The sequence below is a fragment of the Primulina eburnea genome, chromosome 14, assembly GCF_022965805.1.
Source record: "Primulina eburnea isolate SZY01 chromosome 14, ASM2296580v1, whole genome shotgun sequence".
NCBI lineage: Eukaryota > Viridiplantae > Streptophyta > Magnoliopsida > Lamiales > Gesneriaceae > Primulina > Primulina eburnea.
The window spans coordinates 26,950,042-26,972,128 of NC_133114.1; the positions used below are offsets into that span (position 1 = coordinate 26,950,042).

The window sequence follows — 22,087 nt, forward strand, 5'->3', positions numbered from 1 at the left end:
CAGTTATTGATGCCCCGAAAATCCTTGATTTAAATTAGAATATTTTAATTTAAGGAAGGAAGAACCAAACGTTTGTTGTTTCACCAAAAACCGTTGAACTTTATCAATCTATCTCATAATAATTGCACTTCGTATACTTCTTGAGAATATATATATCAAACTCATGAATTTGACTTCTACATTAATTATATGATCGAACGTTTGTCAATTTATCGAATTAAGTTATGACTGATGATAATAGTGTAAATTTAATATTCGATTCTTAGCCGTGACAATTATTGCGACCAACAAATTAGAAATAAATTTCTTTAGTTGAAAATTTAAATTATAAACAAGTAATTTGTCGATTTAATTCTTATAGGGATTCTGTAGAACTGAGTGTTTGCCGCTTTACTAAAAGCTATAGTTGTAATGGTGCAACTCAAATCTTTTAAACCGCACAAGCAGCTCAAACTCCACGGTTCGATCGCTATACCAAGCAGAGATAATTATTGCACCCATCAATTTCCCTCCCAATAATTGCACTTTTTGCAATCAATGAGAATTGAATCTGTGACCTTGGCTCTGATATCAATTGTAGGACCGAGCGCTTGCCGCTTTACCAAAATCTATAGCTAGTGGTAATAGTGCAACTCAAACTTTTTAAACCGCACAGCAGCTTAAGCACTACGGTTCGATCGCTCTACTAAGCAAGGACAATTATTGCACCCAACAGATTCGGGATAAAGTATTGTGTTATGTTGGAATAATTAACATATTGTCAAACGATTTATGTGACATTGTGGATTCTTATATTTGGGTAATTTGAAAGTATACTTCAAGGATCGAGACATTTAAATCGATTGGAAATTAGAATTTTGAATTAAACAATAAAAAGATTTTATTTTATTGTGCACATTCAGTTATTGAATTAACATCTTCAGCCCATGCGTGTAATTAATGTGTGTATAACGTCTTCTGCACATTGAATTAACATCTTTCTCCCAAGAGTTTGTCCACAAATGAATTATCACTCACTTATTGGATATTATAAAGTATATCGAAATTATATATCTAATAAGTGAATGTCACCTCATTAATAGACACAAATATTGATACGGTTGATAAACAATATAACAAAACTGTAATATAGATTCTGTGCGACAGCTAAAATGTTTAATAGAACCAAATAAAATAGGAAGCATGACTAAATTTAGAGTGGGCGAAAGAAGTAGGTAAACAAGAAAAGAATGCACTTCACATAAATCACCACCTCCTTAACATATTACTTATCACAACTTACATACATACAAAAGGTTCTATAAGAAAAGGGAAAGCATGAGGAGCCATCGATGTCAGGAGCTTAAATATGGAAAAAAAAATGTTTTAAATTTTTATTATAATATTAGTTATCTCCAAATAATCAATAGATTAAATAATATATAAAAATTATAAATTTATACCTGAATAATGCTGAACAATAAGGTTTTGTCCCTTTCGAATGGAAGAGGAAGGGGAATTTTGATTTGACTTCTTATTTGGGGTTTCCATTTTATGAAATTTTTTATATTTATTAATATTTAAAATCTAACATAAAATTTGAAACTAACAAACTATTTTGTTTACCATAAAAAACAAACTATTTTTTTTGGCAAAAATTTTTATGAGACAGTCTCACGGGTTGTATTTTGTGATACAGATATCTTATTTGGGTCATCCATAAAAAATATTACTTTTTATGCTAAGGGTATGTTTGGTTAGAAGGATATGATAAACTAATGATTAGTATATAAATGATAAAAAAAATGATTGTAATATATGGTGTAAAATAATATTATGTTTGATAAGATTTTTAAGTGTAGGATAATTTTGAATTTTGATGAAAATACAAAATTGCCCTTCCCCTTCGCGGCGGCGACCGGAGGCCGGCCGGCCGGCGGTCGGTGGCGGGAAGTGGTGGTGAGTTTGAATATAAGAGAAGGGTAAAATTGGAAAAATAGGAGGTATTAAGAGTTGGATAAATAATCCTAGAGTGTGAGGAGGTATTATTTTAACCTACCTAATATAACCTAATCATTCATAGGAGCGATTGACTTGGTTAAATAATCACGCGTACCAAACAGCTGACTAGACAGGATAAAAAAAATAATCCCGCCTAATCACGCGTACCAAACGCTCCCTAATAGTATTATTTTTTATTGTGAATATCGATAGAGTTTACATGTGTCACATATAAATATTCGTGATACCGTCTCACAAGAGACCTACTCTTTTTTTTTAGGAATAACTACTACTACATATGCATTTCACGCATTTAAAACCGCCATCTAAAATATGTTTAACAATTACATAGAAGCTCATACGAACTCGTTTTATAGGTTAATTTTATGATACGTGTCTCTTATCTGAATCAATCTCACATAATGAACGAGAACAAAGAGAATCAAGCAAATTAGATACCATCAACACCAGAGCACCCTCGTTTGAAATCTTTAACTAAAACTTGAACATTCGGTGGCGTGAGATTGTTCATCGATCCAGATCGGGCGAGTTAAGGTCGTTCTAGCATATTTTGATTTGACATAGAATATAGGTATTTGAGAAAACAAATAGACGCAGGAATTTTCAAATATATAAGAAGTAATTGTAAATAATATTATTAATTAATTATTAATGCTAAAAAGTACTTCAAAAGTCGTTGTCAATTAAATTGTCAGATCCTATTAATGTAACATATAATTTCCATAAAGATCTGAGTTGACTAACTGGTTACGAGGAAAACAAGATGCAGAAAGGACCGGATGAATGCTTGGCTTTAGTTCTAATATTTTATTATATAAAATTATAATTGATGGGTAATAGCCCCATTATTAAACCCAATGACTACGTTTGGTTGGAAGGATAGAGTAAACTAATGATTAGTACATAAATGATAAAGAAAATGATTGTGATAGGATTGTAATATATGGTGTAAAATAATATTATGTTTGGTAAGACTTTTAAGTGTAGGATAATTTTGAATTTTTTGATGAAAAGACGAATTTGCCCTTCCCATTCGCGACGGCGACAGTGGGAAATGGTCTGCTGGAAAAGGGTTGCCGGAAAATCGGCGACGGTTGATCACGGTTTTTGAGAAACCGTCGTCGATCTTGTTTAGATCGGCGACAGTTTCTGAAGAACCGTCGCTCTTAGCGACGGTTTTTGAGACAACCGTCGCTATTTGCGACGGATTTTTACAAACCGTCGGCAAACGGTTGGCCGGTCGGCGGTCCTTCGGTGATCGGCCGGCGGCGGTCGTGGCGGTAAGTGGTGGTGAATTTGAATTTAGGAGAAGGGTAAAATTGGAAAAGTATGAGGTATTAAGAGTGGTATAAGTTATCACACCTAAATTATCAGTATTATTTGTCCAACAAATTGTAGCTACAGTGCGGGCTTTTTCCTATTGTCACGGGCCCATATATTTGATAAAAAACCAACCAAACATTGGATTAGCCCATGATTGTTAACTTATCATGGGCTAATCCATGATACCAAACGGGCCCAATAAAGATAAATACAAGGTTTTCATCGGATAGTATCCGGCATCTCTAACGTTTTAGTTCTGGACGCAGATGACGATCCACTATTTTTACATGGTTTGTAGGAGCGACAATTATGTATCTGGATCCGACATCCATGCATTTCCTGAATTTTCTTGGTTTAGGTAACAAAATTGTTTGGCTACATAAAAATTATATATGTCTAATAATCATCCAACACAAAAATTATTTCATATATTATTTAATCATCTTAATCGAATAGCATCTTATGTAATTTGATAACACCAAATTACATTTGCATTTTCTCTCCCGAAACTCTTTCTAAATTTTTTTGCCCACAATACAAAAAAACAAAACAAAATGGAACTTTGCGTGCCAGCTTCTTTCTTTCCGGAAAAAGGTGTTCTTCTTTTTCCTCTTCTTCTTCTTGTTTCCTTTTTTTTTTTTTTTTACGTATAAGATGCATTGATGCTTATATATTGCATGTTACATGCTTAGAAAATTTAAGTGACTTGGCATATTTTTTTAAAGCGAATCTAGTAATAATGGGTTTTAAAAATAAAAATCCAAAAAAATTATTAAAATTTGATCTTTTGTTTTTTTCACCCGAAAACAAATACTGGGTTAGGAAGCCGACTTCCAACTATTGGCAAAAATTTGTGTGATATTGTCTTACGGGTCGTATTTTGTGAGACAAATATCTTATTTGGGTCATCCATGAAAATGTATTATTTTTTATGCTAAAAGTATAACTTTTTATTGTGAATATCGGCAGGGTGGACCCGTCTCACAGATAAAGATTCGTGAGATCGTTTCACAAAAGACTTACTCCCAACTATTTATATATGTTTCGCTTAATTGGAATAGTGTGTAATGATTTACTATTCGAAGAATCCAAGTTCATTTAAAACAAATTCAAATTATACTGTCACTTCAAAGAATTTTCACCCAAATCTTTTTTTTTCCTTATTTCAAATACTAACCAGTTACTCCAAAAAAATTAAAACTCACACTTAATTATTGCACTCGAATTTGATAATTTTCCCAAAAGTGCGCTCAAACTTTGTATTCATATATATCAATCTTTGAAATACGAACGACAAATAAATTAATCTTGTTGTGGGCATGAATATAACATCATTCATATATTAAATTACATTATTTTTATCGTTACATGTAATGTGCATTAATATCAGTTGAAATGGACTCTCCTCTCCCTATTTGTAAGTCTCAAGTTATGATATTAACTCACATTCAAGGATATTTAAAAGACCAGTCTCCTATAACTATTGCCATGCATTGATGTCCACTACTTAATCACCATTGAAATGTTGATGGTTTATGTATAAACTAAGTAGTAAGTATAGTCGATGTGGTTAAAGAATGCAACAAACGTTGAAACGATTAACGCAATAGTCTGCAAATCATACATATAAAACCACACTATACTATTGCAAGAAGATTACTACGATTAGTTCCAAGCAAAACTTAACGAACTTGCTCGTTACAACCCAGAAACACGTTATTGATATGTTCCGACTAATTAAAGTAATAGAAAAACAAAACAAATATATTTTAGTAACACATTTGTAGGAAACAGAAGTCAGAAACAACCAGAAACCTCTGACTATACATGTAAGAGCATAAAACTACACAAACGGAGCCTGTGACAGTTTCTAGCTATGACAACAAAACCACAACCAAATTCAGAAACAAATAGAGGTTCGAATCATATACTAAATTTACAACCATAACATAATATTATATATAAATATATAATCAAAATGATACAGATTTGATCGAGTGTCGCCTGAAACGAATGAATGTACGTTAAGTTAAAAATGAAATATTTAATTTCTGTTCATGCTAAGTTAAAAATGAAATATTTAAAAAAGAAGAAGAAATATTTAACTTTTGTTTAAAAATATTATAAATATATATTGAAGATTATGTCAAGTATAGCGATGCTGGTCACGCGTCCTATGGGCACTCGTTTATTAGTGTTTTTAAAGAAAATAATATCAAACTATTATGAATTTTGTGAGATTTACATTCAAAATATGAAATGATATCTAAATACATTTTTTTCAAAGATATATTCAATATTCAATCGTTTCTTTTAGAAATGTTCATTAAATGATTTACACTGAAAAACCAACTATATCATAAATTTTCAGTTTAAACACTTTTTTGTCTGGTTTCACTTTTGATTTTGTCAGAAAAATGAGTTTTGTACTCATTTAGAATTGATAAAATAATTTGAATGAGCTACCCGACGAACAAAATTATTTTTCGATTATCTATTTCGGGAATGAGAAATTAGTCGAGTTCGAATTTTATCGAGCGAAAAAGATTGAATCTAAAGAATTATTATTATTATTATTATTATTAAAAATAAATAAAAAATATGGAAATCACACAGCCGCGTGATTTATGGAGTTTGACCGAAAGGCCATGTGATTTGGCCAAGACTCAAATTTTTTCATTTTCTATGAATAAGACTTCTTTCATTTACATTCCACATACCATTCTTTTCTTCTCATTTTAAGCTAATTTTAGATCTATTTGCGAATATTTAAGTATTAGCATTCAAGGTTCAAATTTTCAAGATATAAAATCTTGAATTTGAATTTTCTAATCTTATATCCTTAAATTATAATTTTGGATTTAAATATTAGAATTTTGGAATTAAATTTAAGAGTTGTCTTCTAGTTTTGAGTTTTAAACATTTGCGTTTAAGTTTAAGTTTTGCAATATTTAGAATAAAGTTTAACGCTTATAATTCGAAAATAGAAAGTTTACATACTATCTTCATAGCGTTTTAAACATTTTCAAGTTTATGTGACTTTAAATTTGTAGTAGTACTATTTTAAAGTAATAGTCGTTGTATTTTGACAAACGAATTGTCAACAACCGTGGGTACTGGCCAGGGGAGATAATATCGTTTTAAGGAAAAAAAATCAAACTCTTACCTTGACTATTTTCTCGTAGTCATTTGGTTGACTCATTTCTATATCGAGATTTCCCAAGACAAAATAAAATAATACCTATCAACAGATTGTTGGTAGCTTTGATTTTTTGGTTTAATTTTTACTTTTCCGTTTATCATATATTAAATTTTTATATATATAATATATTAAAATAATTAAATATGTAAAATTTACCCATACAAAAACATAGAAGACTTTAATTGATTATATTTATTTAAAATTGCTAGTTTTATTTAATAATCAAATTCAATGAAAATTAATTAGTAAAATATACAACTTAATATATTTTTCAATTATTACTTAATCTGTATAAACCAAACCGTAAATCGTAATATGAACAACCTATCATAACCAAAGTAAAATGCTCTTTTTTCGGATTATTAAGCATTTGAGGTCTGTCTAACTAATTGGAATCAACTCAAATTCCGAATCTAATTGGACTAAGATTTTAGTATAATAATATATTGATATTTTTTCGCTGAATGAGTGTGAATTGAAATTCAAACATTTTATGATTTTTTTCTGTCCTAACAGCTCATATCATTAATTTAACTAGGTTAGCCTGTCACATTCTTGAGGTAAATCTCATTACAAAGTCCCCACGAGATTGAAACCAATCATTCCAAGATACGAAATCAATGGCAGCAGACTGGCCCATCTCCCTGTGCATATTTGCGGTGACTCTGCTTTTCAATGCGGCGGCGGTGGCCGCATACACCAACTACACCGTTGGCGATGACGCTGGATGGTTTTTCAACTCCACCACGAAAAAGGCCTCAGCCAAGTACGATGCTTGGGCTGCCAACAAAACTTTCAATCTTGGCGACTATCTCAGTAAGTGATTTTAGATTTCTTGATCTGGGTTTTAGTTATTTTTTCTTGTTTTCTTTTGCTCCATCTCTCTAGAAAGTAGGGATAAAATGGAGCCGAGAATTCAAATCTCTACTTCAATGGAGCTAGAGCTTTGGGTGTTTTGTGGTCGAAGATCATCTCTAATTTTCGTAAAGTAATTGTTAAATATTTAATCGAGAAATATAATTTATTATAGAATAATTATTTAGAGAACTTTTTTGATTCTAACTTAGAGGTGGAGTGGTTGGTGAATTATATAGGGCGTGGGACATTAAAATTTATCAAAAGTCAAAACTCAGCTCACCGCTGACTAAGTGGCTCGAGTTTCTTCCACTCCTAATCATAAATATGAAAGTAAAAGTAGTATTAGATATTTCACCGGAAAATCTTGGCGATTGATGGATAATTAATGAGCTAGATCCCTTAAAACAAGATCTCGAATTTAATTTCATCCGGAGTTGCAATCTGTTTAGCCTTAGAAACCAAGATATTGGCCTCAAGAAAGGATATTGAGTTTGGCACAATCCATTCATTTTTTGATCTCGTGCTTGCAGTATTCAACACGAACTCGAACCAAACGGTAATCCAAACATACAACGAGACCACGTACCAGAACTGCACCACAGACTATTCCTCAGACAATGATACATTTCAATACGATGGAGGTGTCGATCAGTTCGGCGCTGCGTCAATCGTAGAGGTGCCATTGACAATATTGGGTACACAATACTATTTCTCAGATGCTAGTGATGGTGAACAATGCCTGAAAGGTATGGCCTTTGAGATCAACGTGAGTCGTGGGCTTGGACTTCCACCGGATCTCAACCGGCCACCACCTCCACCCTATTCTCGGCCACCAGCCCCGGCAGACGAGGGGCAGTCGCCACCAATCACAATTGTGACTGGTAGTCCTGGGAATGGAGGGATAAAGAGTAGTGCTAATGTTTTCTGGTTTGGCTTCTTGATTCTTGTTTTCATTTCATTTTCGGCATGAGGGTATTAAATTAATATTTACATATAAATTTGTGGGTTTTGGGGATTCAAGAAACTTTAAAAAATTTGTCTGATTGAAAGAAAGCATTTGGTGCACATGGGAATGGCCAGATTTATTGGACTTGTATGTATTTGAGGAATTTTGTAATTTTGATTTTTAATTCTATGCCTTACATAGTTCTAAATATGTAGGAACAAAAAAGGAGAACGCGTTGCGAAGGATTTTGACATTCAATAAATAATTGATTCAATTATATAGACGTGCAGACAAGTGAATACAAGAACATGGGAAATATTCTTTTAATGCACTTAATTATGAATTAATTGATCTAATTTATTATACTGATGCTCATTTTAAGTTGTTCCTGTATTATCTTAGAGAATCTCTCGCATAATTTAGGATTAGTTGATCCGAATATGATATCATTCATGTATATTTGTATAAACAACGAGTTATCGTCTTTTGAAAATTTAAACAAAGTTTTGTCAACAGTTCTAGTTGAGAAGCCACGTTCAAGCAAGAATTTAGTTAACGTGTCATACAATGCTCTAGAGGTTTGTTTTAGTCCATACAGGGCTTTATCTAGTTTGTAAACATAATCAGGGTGAACGTGATTAATAAAGCCAGGAGGTTGCTTTACATAAACTTCTTCATTTAGCAAACCATTTAGAAATGCAGATTTAACATTCATCTGATATAACTTAAAATCCTTAAATTTTGCAAAGACCATAAAGATTCTAATTGCTTCTAGCCTAGCTACAGGAGCAAAAGATTCATGAAAGTCTATTACTACCTTCCTGCTTATAGTCTTGAGCTACTAGTCTGGCATTATTTCTGATTATCGAACCATTTTCATCTTTTTTGTTTTTAAACACCCATCTAGGTACCAAAAACGTGCATATTATCAGGACAATGAAAGCTTCTTTATTTTCTCCCCTATAAAATAATTAGCTTCTTTATTTTCTCCCCTATAAAATGGGTTATAGTTATATAAGATGACTCAATTTTTTTCATTTTCTATAAATAAGACTCTTTTCATTTACATTCAATAGAACATTCTTTTTTTTTTTAAGTTTAGTTCTATATGCGAATGTTTAGGCATTATCACTTAAAGTTCAAATTTTCAAGATATAAAATATTGAGTTTAGAACATTTTAATTTCTTGATTCTTGGTCTGCAACATTTTTATCTGTAGTTGGAGTCTTGATCGTTGCTGTTGCCCCAAAGAACTACAATGGATCCTATAATACTGTGAAAACTGCATTTCTCCTCTAAAAATTTCAAGCGTGGAAAATACATATATGCTTCCCTAGAGGTCATAATTCAATGACTTCATACGCTGATGTTACTATGGCAAGCACGAAAGGCCAATAATATTCTATTTGAGGCAAATCTTGATATTCACTTGAATGCTGAAATCTGGATTTTCGGGTAAAAGTAGGCATAAATATGCTAAATCATGAAATATGGATTTTCGGGTGTGGTTTTGATACGGCTACAAGCTTGGTAATTGAAATAGGCCAGGTAAAGCCCAATTCCAAACGAGCCCAAGAGTGGCCCGTTTAAGATGTTTTAGCTCGACGGAAATACCCACGGTCAGCAAAATTAATGAGTTTAATTTAATTTAATTAATATAAACTTGGATGTCGGCAATGGGACTAGTGATCACGACGGGACGCGATGAGCTTGGTCAAACGCGAGATTCACGTCATCTCAGGAACTCGGTGGGTCCAATTTAGGTTGGATTAGTTAGATCTCTTAAAAATTCTATATTTTTTAAATTTTAATTATTCTATGATAAAAAAATTAAAAATCAATAAATAATTAAATTTACTTTAACAAAATAAAAATTCATTATAAAATAAAATTATTTTAATTCTAAAATATTATGCGCTTAAATTAGGGAGTAAGATATACATTATTCAATAAAAAAGTAACACAAAAAATTATATGGGACCGTCCCACAATTTAATTTTGTGAGACAAGTATTTTACACGACTCATTCATTAAAAAATATTATTTTTATACCAAAAATATTAGTTTTCACTCCATATACGAAGCACATTGATATGTCTCAAAGATATAAATTCATGATACCGTCTCAGACGAATCGATCCATTGTATTCCTAAATGAGATATCCATTGTCATCCCTATATATATATATATATATATATATAAAATATTATTTTTTATCATAAATATAGAACGATTCGACGTATCTTAATAAACATAATCTTTAAAAATATATGCCTCGTCATAGATTCCTTAATAATTTTTTTGTCTGATTCCTTTGATTTTTCCGATGGTAATTGGAACTTAATAATTGATGACATTCATCTATGAAAGCTTTTAGCCTAAACCACTGAAGCAAAGCCACGTTTGTATATTTTCTTAAAAGATAAAATAAAAGAAACCTTTTGGTTCTTAAGTTTTAATAATAATAATAATAATAATAATAATAATAACAGCGCGGTGTACTAGAACATTGGAAGGGTTGACATGGATAATAAAATAGTATTCTGCTCTATCCTAAATTTATTTTAAACAGTAATAATATCCAAACTTTGGAATTTGGGCTTTTAGGCAAATTCGTAAATTCGAAAATTGTGGATGATGATTTTTATGTTTGATAACGACACATGAAATAATTCGACAGTTATAGCAGGTTCTGGGATAATAATTATATTATTTCAACTGCGGGGTTTTGTAACGTTCGAGAGAGAGTGATATTTCCGTTTCTTTTTGTGTTTTTAGGGGAGTTTAGAGGATTTTAGGGATTGGGTTTTGGGGGAAGAAGAAGTGAACGTGATGGGTTTAATATCGGGAATGTTTATGGGGATCCTGTCCGGGATCGTGTTGATGGCGGGTTGGCAGTACATGATGCGCTACCGTAGCAACAAGCGTATTGCCAAGGTTCTTGCATTTCTTAGTTTTAATTATTTTTTGTTTTTGTTGAAGTAATTTCATTTGCGAAATTTGCAGGCTTTAAGGTGATAATTTTATTCATCTTTGATCTTTATGGGATATTTTTGTCCTTTTTCCATAAGTTAGTTATGAGTTGAAGATGAATGGTTTGTGATTTTTTGGATTTTACCTCTTGTTATAAGCTGTAGTCCATTCCTGTGATTTCTGGTTGGATTGTGATGTTTTAGCTTTTGATTGAATGTCTGACGTTGTTGACAATTGTTTGAATTTTTCTTTTTTCTTTTTTTTTTTTTGTGTGGACAGGCAGTTGATATTAAATTGCTTAGCTCACTTGACAGGGATGATCTGAAGAAAATTTGCGGTGACAATTTTCCAGAATGGATATCTTTCCCCGTTTTCGAGCAAGTTAGAGTCCTTCATTCTTTTTACATATGGGCCACGAAACATGGAAGTAATCTTTGATTACATTTTTATCCTACTGGGATTATACATGGTTTAGCCTATTTATGCCTCCTCCTGACATTTAGGTCTAATTAGCACTAGCTCTTTCTTTTCTTGATTTTTTTTTAACATGTTGGAAAAATTTTAACTTCGTAGATGGAGAAAGAAATCTTTATGTTTCGTTGCGCCGACGTCTGGTGTCCAGATTCAGGGTGGTGCGAGGCTATGTTGTGTGGAGTATCAGTTATCTTGATAGAACGGATAGGACTGGACTTTGAAGGACTTATATTTTGAAATGCATTGCTAATAAACATTGAATATATTTCCTGAATCTACAAAGAATTGAATTGTTAATTTGCTGTGATCTGCTGCACTTTTATAGTGGGCTTATGGACTGTTGCTTATTTACCATAGCTCTCTACTGTCCACAGATGCCATTTTCGCTGTTAAAAACGTTTATATCGTCAGTATTTTTCGGTAATTGAACACATCCTTTGTTGTGGAGACCAATGATCAATAAATGAGTTTGTACCAAACATGGTTGCTGATTATGCATTTGATAGATTGGGTGTCTTTTAGAAATGACAATGGGAAATTTTTTGGAAATTAAGGTCACGTGCTCATCTATGCTTTACTTCGAGTCAACGACAACTATAAATATTCGGAGTATGCTCGGCTTTTTTTCTATTACATGGGGAATCTGTTATATTTATCTTCCTCTGCTTAATGTGTTAGGTGAAATGGCTGAACAAACAACTGGGAAAACTGTGGCCATTTGTTGCTGATGTAAGCTCTCTCGTTTATCATATACTAAGTCTTACTTTTGTATGAATAATTGTCGATATTAGCTTTAAGAAGGCATGTGCATGCTAACTTTGATTGCATGGACACATAATTTATTGTTTACTCCAAGTTCGGTCGATAGAGTGTCATGTATTTATGACTTCAAATACTGCAATTCTTCGAGTTTCGTACCAGGCGCCTTTTATGATAATGTAGCATTTGCCTTCTCTTTTCTTTGGCAGATTAGTTTTGATTTTTCTCGTGTTAGATCCTATTATGAATCTGCATTACTGATTTTCGCGAGTTACTACTTCCCTAGGCTGCAGAAGCTGTTATTAAAGAATCTGTTGAACCATTGTTGGAACAATATCGGCCGACGGGAATTACTTCATTGAAATTCAGTAAACTGTCTCTTGGAACTGTGGCTCCAAAAATAGAAGGTAATAACAAAAATATTTCTCTAGCCAATGTTATTGTCTATCTCTAATGGTTTAAATAAGATGAATTGTTTCAAGCGTTTTTGGATGATTGTCTTGTATGAAAGTCCTGCCTTGCTTGAATCTTTGATGTGTTATAATCATCATGACCTTTTTTGAGTTAAATGAATGTTCTTTTTTGACTGCTGTGGGCTTCCATTAATTTTGTATTAACACAATCATTTAATTTGTGCTGAAGACTCTGCTGAAGGAGTTTGTTCATAAATAATCATTCGAAACGTGCATCATACTTAGAGATTACTTGTATCCGTTACTTTGTGAGTTGCGATTTTCACGATGTGAGTGCATTCTTATTATCGAGCTGAAAATTAAGTTGGTTTTTTATTTATTGAATATTTAGGGGTTTTCAGTATTTTTTTCCTTATGTAATGGGTTTCGCATTGACATGTATTTCCTACTTATATTTACCATGTATTATTTCATTTGTGTGTGTTTCTGCCTCTTCACCTGCATGATTACATGATTAACGCAGGGATTCGTGTTCAGAACCTTAAGGAAGGTCAAATCACAATGGATATAGACCTTCGGTGGGGTGGTGATCCGAGTATTATTCTAGCTGTTGAAGCTGCTCTTGTTGCTTCCATTCCCATCCAGGTTGGTGCACAAACTACTTATCCCCAGCTGGCATAGTTGCTAAAAATGCTGCTTTTGCAATTCTTTTTTCTTCTACAACTTGTATTCATTTTTCATTGTCTTAGACTCATATATGTGATTTTGGTAACATGAAATTATCTTCTCTGTCAATTTCAGTTGAAGGATCTTCAAGTTTTTACCGTAGTTCGTGCTATATTCCAACTCGCAGATGAAATTCCTTGCATCTCCGCAGTCGTCGTTGCTCTGCTTGCAGATGTATGCCTTCAGAATACATATCAATTAATGTACACATGCCTTGATTCAAATAAAGTTATTTTTCAGCGGAAGCGTTAGAGTTTGAAAAATATTACTAGACAAAAATTAAACCAATTTCTTATTATCGAACTCTATCACCTTCTGGACGAGTCTCCCTTTGTCTGAGAGACTCTCAAAGGTTAATGGTTGTATCATAATATGGTACCTGGAAGGTATATTTATTGTAGATTGAAATTTCTGAACCATGGAAATTCGCTCCCCACGGTTTGGGTGTGTGTGGAGGAACAGGAATAGGTTGGCTTCAGTGGCGATGGATACTGCGCTACTTTTTTAGTCTCTTCGTGTGCCTTATAGTTTATTGGTGTTTTCTAAGTTTGGAGTGAGATTTTATTTATACATTCAGTGGAGTTCAGAGTTGAATGACTCCTTAATAATTTTTTCCCTGCTTTGCCTTTGTATGTTGTTTGTGTCAGCCATAGTTTCTTGGTATCATTATTTAAGGGTAACGGTTTTGGGCAATATTACAGAAAGTTTGTTTGGTAAAAAATTTATAATTGAATTAATGTTGTCATTTGTGCTTCTCCATTTTACTCAGCCAAAACCACGGATTGATTACACTTTGAAAGCTGTTGGTGGAAGTTTAACTGCACTTCCTGGGCTTTCTGATATGATAGATGTAAGTTTGCATTTTTTTCCTCCTCAGATGGTATTCTTTTTATTTGGACTGACCAATGATTTCAATGTTTATTTCTGTTAGGATACTGTTAATTCCATTGTAACAGATATGCTGCAGTGGCCCCACAGAATTGTCGTTCCTATTGGTGGCATTCCTGTAGATTTAAGGTTGCTTTCTTATATCCAAATGTTATTTATAACCTTATTTGAAAAACATAAACTTTTTACAGAAAGTAAAATCCTGGAAAATTATTCATCCAACTATCCAAGTGTTTACTAGTAATTAAATAATATATTGTTTTAGCATAGCAGAGAATGCATCATATTCTTAAGATGATTTCAGTATAAATATTTCTTGTTGTAATGTGCTGCTGTAATTTTTCTTGTTTCCCGTTATACAAGTTAAGATTATTTTGTGTGGTAATATTCGTTAAATTCTGACATACTTGTGATTATTAAAAAATTGCTGTTAACCCCTCTATATTATGAAGTCATCATCGTTAAATACTTTTTTGTTTTTCTTTTTTAGAAGGGTACTATTTTTTACTACTTTTTGGTTGGTCACTGTGCATAAGTTAGTTAGTCATCGTTGAACAGTGAAATTTTAAAGGTTATGGAAGGTGAAACCATATGTTTCACATGTTCGATCTTTATAATAATTTTATTTCGCTGAATCCAACTTATTAACTATTTTATTAATGAATCGAATTTGACTACCCCTTTCATAAATATGAAATTGAAAAACTCTTGAGAGCTAGAACATGTAACATTTTTTTTTTTTACGTAAAGTGTATCATTTTTGTCAAGAACACTTATAAATTATTTTTGGATGCTTGATTACTGGTAGAAGTATTTATTGAATTTGTGTTTCAGTTGTACTTTTTTTTTAGGACTGTTGTATTACCTTCAGTATTTAGAAGTTAACTGATAATTACTTGATGTCTTATTTTAATTTTATTCATCATCTAACGTAGCTCGAGTTTGATGGATGTTTTCAAGAGAAAAAAGTGGTAAAATTAACATTAATATCCTTTACGTGCTTTGTTATTTCTTGAAAGACATCGCTTCATTTTTGTTTATTCCAATGGAGTTGGTAGTTTCTTTCTTTTTTTTGTCTGGGAACCAACATTCCTATTCTTGCCATCACACGCATAGGACAACTTAATACTGCTAAAACCTGAAATTAAGATATCCATCTGTGTTGCATCTATTTTTTGGTATCCAATTCCTGTATTTGGGATTGACTAAAACTAAACAATTCTGTTTTTTATGGTAAATCATTGCAGTGAGTTGGAGCTTAAGCCAGTGGGAAAGGTTACTGTAACTGTCATAAGGGCAAATGAATTGAAAAATAAGGAGTTAATTGGAAAATCTGATCCATACGTTGTTGTGCACATCCGTCCATTGGTTAAAGTCAAAACAAAGGTTGTGGACAACAACCTGAATCCTGTGTGGAATCAGACATTTGAGTTAATCGCAGAAGACAAGGAGACCCAGTCTCTCATTCTTGAGGTTTTCTTTTCGTCGCTTCCCTCCAAAATACTTCTATGATGTCTCCCACTTCCCTTAAAACGAGCATGCCTCCTCCATCAAGTTGATTATTGTCTGGTTTTTGCAATGTCTCGTTTTTCTTTTCCTTTTTTCTTAAGCACTTATTATTTGTAATATTTTACGTTCCCCACTGGTTGTGCTCAAGGATCTCCTCATACCGTGGCACCATAAGAACTCAAAAAAGAAAAATGTTCTACAGTTACATGTGTAGGATCAGTAAGGAAAAATCCTTGGTCTTGTTGATAGAAAGTTAGATCATAATGAATGATGGATGCAGTGGAACTTATTAGCATGTCATGTAGTCTTTAGTGATTTCATCATCATGGCTTTATTTTGCATCAGCAACCCGAATCTATCTATGTGCCATACACTGGCGCGGGAATTTGTAATGAAATGTGGTGTAATCAGATATTGGTGTTATATGAACCACATCTGAGCTGAAAGTTACAATCTGCGATATTTTTCTCCAACTTGAACTCGACAGTATTTTGTGCAGCTCTGCCAAATAAATACATGTTATATCTATTCTACTGTTGCATGTTAGAAAACGCATACCGAACTAAATGAGTTTATGTTATTCCATAATATCTGTGTTTTGTATATATGTGGAGTCATCTTTTGGGCACTCCTGTTAAACTATTGTACTTATGGATCCTTTTATTTCGATTAAAGGTGTTTGATCAAGACATTGGGCAAGACAAGCGGCTGGGCATTGCCAAGTTACCTCTGATGGAGCTGGAAGCCGAGACAGCTAAAGAAATTGAATTGAGGTTGCTACCTGCACTTGATATGCTTAAAATAAAAGATAAGAAGGACAGAGGAACCATAACAATTCAGGTACCCAGCTTATCATCACGATCTCAAATTTTTGTTTACCCTGAAAAGTTGGAATTCCCTAGATTATGTGATAATTCTTAGTGTGTGAAGTAGTAGCATTTTGTTATCCATATTCTTAGTGAGGTTTGACCTGATTTTTCAGGTTTTATATCACGAATTTAACAAGGAAGAGCAGATGGCTGCCCTTGAAGAAGAGAAGAGGATCATAGAAGAAAGAAAGAAACTTAAGGAAGCTGGAGTAATCGGGAGCACCATGGATGCCCTCGATGGTGCTGCCTCAATTGTCGGTTCTGGTGTCGGTTTAGTGGGAACTGGTTTAGGTGCTGGTGCAGGCATAGTAGGGAGTGGCTTCGGAGCTGTGGGCAGCGGTTTGAGTAAAGCTGGAAAGTTTATGGGCAGGACGATTACAGGGCACTCTGGTGCGTCTAGGAGGAGTGGATCTTCCACACCCGTGAACTCTGTCCACGAAAATGGCGGTGCTAAGCCTCTGTAGACTCGACCATATTCTGTGGAATAAGGTTTTTCATTTTTTTTTTTTTTGTGAAATCATTATGTTATTAGGTGGCATTCCATATGCATCGTGAAACCTTGGATGGTGATTGTGTTTCTCGGAGGGATGAAATTGTGTGTCCTCGTTTTTTAAATCTTGGCAGTGTAAAGGTTCATCAAACTTTAATACTTCCAATACAAATGCTTGGTTTTATTTTCTATGACTCCTTGCGAACACTTCTTTTAGTATTTGATACATGAGTCGGTCTCTTGTGAGACTGGTGTCATGAATATTTATTTGTGAGACATGTCAATCATATCGATATTCACAATAAAAAGTAATATTTTTAACATAAAATGTAATAATTTTTAATGTATGATCCAAATAAGAGATCCGTCTCACAAATACAACATGTGAGATCGTCTAACACAAGTTTTTGTCTTGATACAAATGTTCATTCGACTCGTGTTTCATGAATCAAGTCTTTCATTTATGCAAACTCTTTTACACAAATAATATGCATGCAATTTTTTATTCTTTTCTAAATAAAACATGTATGTAGTTTTGTTTCCCCTAATCTTAAATTAAAAAGGAGGTGAGAAATGAAAAATAACGAAAGAGTCGAAAGCTTTTCTCATCTCTTTTCGGTCCAAATGTGAGCTCAATTCATAGGATGTCGTAATTTTTTGTTTTGTTGATTTGAAGTTCAGATTTTGCATAAAAATAATCAAAAGGTGGAACGAGGAATGAAACATGCCAATTTGAATATGTTAAAATAAATGATTTAGTAAGTTTTTGTGAGACGATCCGTGAGACAGGTCAAATATATTTATATTTACAATAATAAACAACATTTTTTATGTGATCAAAATAAAAAATTCGTGTCTCAAAATAATTCATAAAATCATCTCATAAAATTGATTTGTAAAATTATTTGACAGATATTGGATGATTGAAGTTTCGAGAATCGTCGGCCGGCAAAGTTTGGTTATTTATTTATTCACGTTCATACCACCCACAACTACTTTGTATTATTTAAATATGATATTCTTTATAGATAAGAACGTAAATATCTGGTGTGGCTCCACCTAATAATAGTCCATGCCAACCAAGCAATATTATAGACTAATACGATAATATAGAGTACAAAAAAATAATTTAAAATCTTACATATTTTTTAAAATTTAATTTCCTTATTAGCACGTGATATATTATTATTAATATTTATTTGAATTAAATAAAAGATTGGAAGAATTCAAAATCGTTTGATGCTAGTGATTAAAATGAGACAGGTTTTGTTCCCCCTAAGTAGTTAGAATCGTTGGCTAAATTAAGCGTCCGCCACTCCTTTATTGAGCACTTGACAAATATTATGACTCGTGACAGTTGCACCCACAAATAAACAAGTACATTTCACCATATTTTATCAATTAAAAATATTCGAGAGAATAAAATATCATTGATTTGTAATTTAAATAATACAATTCACGTATAGCCAGTATGATTTATCTTAATAATATAATTTATAAGATATTATGTTAGTTTGGAGATTTATCCGGTTTGCATAGTATTGTAAATAAGACAAAAACTTATGTGAGATAATCTCACATGATCGTATTTGTGAGACGGATCTCTTATTTGGGCCATTCATAGGAAAGTATTATTTTTTATGCTAAGGATATTATTTTTTATTGTAAATATCGATAGGGTTAACCCGTCTCACATGTTACGAACTCATATGAGATTCACTGTTGTAATAAAGAACGGCCTTCCTCCGTATTTATTAAACAAAATAGAATGCTTTTGCTAAAGTTGGTGTATTTTCAGATTTGATGATCTCAAAAATATCACTGACAACACGACAAACTGTTTTATAATATAATTTCGACTAGGGAGCACAATTCTATATAAGAAAAAATTTAAAACCATTTATTAAAATATTGTTGGGACCATTTCTGTAGTTGAAATAACACGACATCCATCATTGTTATCCACAATAATGCACCTGCACCCCCAATTCGCCGTTACTCAAATTTATTTTGAGGGTTATGTATATTAATCTCATACGAACTGAAAACTGAACACTTTAATTGACACGAATCTATATTTATTTGAGGCATTGATACTCGGACTACATTTTAATTAAGATTAAAGTGGAATATACAGATCGTGGGAAAAAAACATGAGCAGATCGTGAGACATGAGAAGAGTGGAAAACCAACATAGTATTATGAAGAAAAGACGAGCATTGGCAAAAGAAAAAAAAAACACAGCACATCTCATAAATTCTAGCAAACTCCTTACAGAATTTTCACAGTCTTAGTCAAGCATTTTTATATAATTCATTAGTTCAAGTCATTTTTTTTCCATATTTCAGAATGTTCTATTGCTATTATCTTAATATTTTGTAAATTCCTACATTTGATTGAAAATATAAACGATGTCAGGAGTTTATCCATCAATTTTAAGTAGTTTTTTTCTTCATTTATGGCATTATATTTGTTAAGGAGATTAGCATGAATGATCATGTTAGGAATACATTCTCGTTTGAATTTTAGAAGTTAGATATTTTTATGATTTTCACACAAATTGGTTCATTGCTACACCTTATACACACCCATAACTCAAGAAATATTGTGCAAAAAGTTACTTTGTGATTGGAACATCTTCGTAGCATCCATATTTAACTCAAATGTAATGATAATTGAAGTTGTTAAAAGTTATCTATATATGTTATCATTATAGTTCAATTTATCATCTCATCACACAAAACATAGCAATACCAGATATTATCGATGATGTTGATGTATGTCGGAACATTTCATGTACATAATCTTGATTTTGATGTTAAAAAATTGCTGTTTTGTTTCTAACGAATTTACCTACGTGTGCATAAAGCTGAAACTGATCAGGCTTCGAACTGATCAGTTACCGAGCCAAAACTGAAGCTATCGAGATATAAACTGAAAGTACCAGCTGATTGCCTAAACTGAACCAATCCAAATGAAATATCAAAGATCAGTTCAGCTGGTAGGTGGTTCAGCAGAAGACCTTCAGAAGCCCGGCCGGATGATGAAGAGTTCAACTGATGATCCCAACTGACCAGTTCAACTGAATCGATGAAATAGTTTAGTTGACGAGCCAACTGATTTAACCAAACCAGTTCAAGACAGTTCAACTGACCAGTTCAAAGCATCAGCTAGGAGCCGACCAGTTTGCAGAACACGACAAGCTTATCTAAAGTGCAATCCAGCTGTGCACAACGGTATAAAAGCAAGTGTCCGATCAAAGGACAATAATGAACGTTGCAACAAATCTTAAAGTCAGCACGTTCCAAAATGGCTGTCAGAAAGTACAATAGAAATATTTCGAGGAACAGATTCAAACTGCAACAAACATATTTGATGAGTCTTTATGTACGGTCACATTGTCCCTATGTATACACGATCAAGACCATCAACAAAAATAAGAGAGAAGAACAAGTGTGTGAAGAAAGAGTGTGGAAAAACAAGTGCGCATATCAGCTTACAAGAAACAATCAGCCCATATTTGAGGGAACACTTCAACGTGTTATCACTTAGATTAGAAGCACAATTCACTCAGTGCGTGAGAACACTTTCGTGTTGTTTTAATAGATCAATTCTCACACACACATCATCACTCACATATACACAAAGAATCGAGCCTATTGAATATCTAAGTGAGTCTTGCACAAAGACATTAAACTTGTGTATGTAGTCTTTGACACATAGACGTTAAACAAGTATTGACTGGAAAGGTGTTCTCTTTAGTTTAGACTAGGAGTTCAGTCAGGAGGTAGCATAAGTCTTAAGGTGAGTTGGTTTATACAAAGTGTTGTATAAATCAAATTTTTCTAGTGGATCATACCCGGGATGGTAGAAGGGGTGACGTAAGAGCAGCTGAAGTCTCCGAACATCTATAAACATATATCGTGTATTTAATTGTTTAACTATTGTTTTAAATTGATTTGATCAGTTCGAACTGATATCAGTTCAGTTCTCACCATGAACTAAACTCGATTTAATCCATAGGTGTTTACATTCTTAAAACACGAACTATGGCAACTCATTGATAATATTGTGTTTGAAGCACCCTCGCAAGATGCAGGTGCCTAGCAAAGATCTTGGCAGGGTACACTCGGGGAAGAGTCAAGATCATTATTTAGTGTAGGCAATATTATAATATCATTAATAAAAAAATTGGATAATCGAAAACTGTAATAGCCGAGCCCGGTGTACGGTACGATTTAAGTTTTGTTTGTTATTTGGGATATTTGATTAGATGATTATAGTTGTGTTTTGGGCTTTAGTATTATTGGTTATTATTTATTTGAGGTATTAGTTGTTGTTGGTTGTTCGTTTCAGCGTTTCGGTTCGATTTTAGTTGCTTTGGAATAGTGTTTTGCCGTGAGTAGAGTGCACCCGCGCTCTTAGAGGAGTGCCCCCGCGGTGCACTGTGCTATTTTTGGAGTTTGAGTGCCGTGAGCACACCGCACCCGCGGCGTTGTAGAGACCGCCCCTGCGGTAGAGACCGCACCCGCGCTGCTTGCGTCGCCGCACCCGCGCTGTTCGTGTTCCAGAATTTTTGAGATTGCCGTAACCATAGCGCACCCGCGGTCCTTGTGTTGGCGCACCCGCGGTGAAGGTATGGTCGAGTTTTTAAG

General features: G+C 33.2%; 2 protein-coding genes across 2 annotated transcripts; both read left to right on the forward strand.

Annotated features, from left to right (window-relative positions):
- The first annotated feature begins 7,061 nt into the window (after positions 1-7,061).
- LOC140812010 (early nodulin-like protein 18) lies at positions 7,062-8,474 on the forward strand. Its single transcript, XM_073170177.1, has 2 exons — positions 7,062-7,342; positions 7,915-8,474. Exons 1-2 carry the CDS (start codon positions 7,147-7,149, stop codon positions 8,352-8,354), a joined length of 636 nt encoding a protein of 211 aa, XP_073026278.1. The 5' UTR covers positions 7,062-7,146; the 3' UTR covers positions 8,355-8,474.
- A 2,419-nt stretch (positions 8,475-10,893) lies between these two features.
- On the forward strand, positions 10,894-17,623 carry LOC140811877 (calcium-dependent lipid-binding protein-like). Its single transcript, XM_073169995.1, has 11 exons — positions 10,894-11,268; positions 11,584-11,685; positions 12,457-12,507; positions 12,824-12,944; positions 13,474-13,595; positions 13,752-13,850; positions 14,446-14,526; positions 14,608-14,693; positions 15,812-16,037; positions 16,749-16,913; positions 17,056-17,623. Exons 1-11 carry the CDS (start codon positions 11,164-11,166, stop codon positions 17,404-17,406), a joined length of 1,509 nt encoding a protein of 502 aa, XP_073026096.1. The 5' UTR covers positions 10,894-11,163; the 3' UTR covers positions 17,407-17,623.
- The last annotated feature ends 4,464 nt before the right edge of the window (positions 17,624-22,087 follow it).